This window comes from Agrilus planipennis, unplaced genomic scaffold (assembly GCF_000699045.2).
Source record: "Agrilus planipennis isolate EAB-ADULT unplaced genomic scaffold, Apla_2.0 scaffold3264, whole genome shotgun sequence".
In the NCBI taxonomy this organism is placed as follows: Eukaryota; Metazoa; Arthropoda; class Insecta; order Coleoptera; family Buprestidae; genus Agrilus; species Agrilus planipennis.
Genome location: NW_020441958.1, coordinates 162 through 1,212, shown reverse-complemented (window position 1 = coordinate 1,212; position 1,051 = coordinate 162). Strand labels below are relative to the sequence as shown.

General features: G+C 32.7%; 1 protein-coding gene across 1 annotated transcript; it reads left to right on the top strand.

The window, feature by feature from the left end:
* The first annotated feature begins 363 nt into the window (after nt 1–363).
* Nucleotides 364–812, top strand: LOC108744007 (mitochondrial import inner membrane translocase subunit Tim10 B-like). The gene has a single exon (XM_018479609.1). It carries the CDS (start codon nt 418–420, stop codon nt 646–648), a length of 231 nt encoding a protein of 76 aa, XP_018335111.1. The 5' UTR covers nt 364–417; the 3' UTR covers nt 649–812.
* The last annotated feature ends 239 nt before the right edge of the window (nt 813–1,051 follow it).

Sequence of the window (1,051 nt, the reverse complement as noted above, 5' to 3'; positions counted from 1 at the left end):
AGGTCGTAGTTGTAAGTTGTACAATAAATTCGTTATATTTACAACTCGGCGTTTCTATGGTCCTTCGAGTTATATATGTGGTACAATTGTACTAAAAGTTCGAATTAATAATTTGAATATTTCCAACGTAAAAGACATTGGTCCTTCGAGCCGGATATTGTTTGAATCCGCAGTGCTCGAAAAGAGTTCTTTTAATCAACAATTTCTTCAATCCGAATCCATTTTGGGGATAAAGCAGTGCCACAATAGGAAAGAGTTGAGGTGCGTGTACATTCAGTCTTAGGACTGACGACCTTATGATGACGATGACTTAGGTAGCACATGTTATCTATATTTCTATATTGTAGTGACATGTGTCAAAAGATTCATGTGATATGCCAATAAGTGATATCGCTCTTTTTGTTGTTTATCCCGAAAATGACAGGCAATTTGAAATTGGATATGAAGCAGCTCAAGGAGTTTTTGGAATTTTTCAACAGTGTTAACGAAAAATGCTTCTTCGCATGTATTGTAAACAACTACTCAAGGCCCCTCGATGACGTCGAAAAAGCATGTACTGACAACTGCGCAGTCAAAATGATCACCGTCAATCAAAGGTTGATGAATCTTTACATCACTAATAGAAGAGACAAAGACAACTCTTCGTAAAGAATGGCATCGATATATTTTAATTTATTTTAGCGTTTCAATTTAAAATATTTGTGTATTTATTACTGAATGCATGTCTTATTGTTAGTGTTTAGACGAATCTCTATATGGATGATAATTATCCTTGCTTGTTATTATATATAAATCTGATGATGATGAATAAAATTTCTATTACATGTATACATATATCTACTTAGAGATTGTTATATAAATGCTTGATGATTACTGCACCAAATGAGATTAAAAAATATCCAGAAAAAATTAGATGTGCAGGTTATCCGTAGATACATGGAGTGTAGGATTTATGGCGAATATGAAATCGTGGAATCAACATTTTGCAACATTTGATTGTAACATTTTAGAATTAAGGAAATCAAATGAACAGATTAAAAACCATATGTAT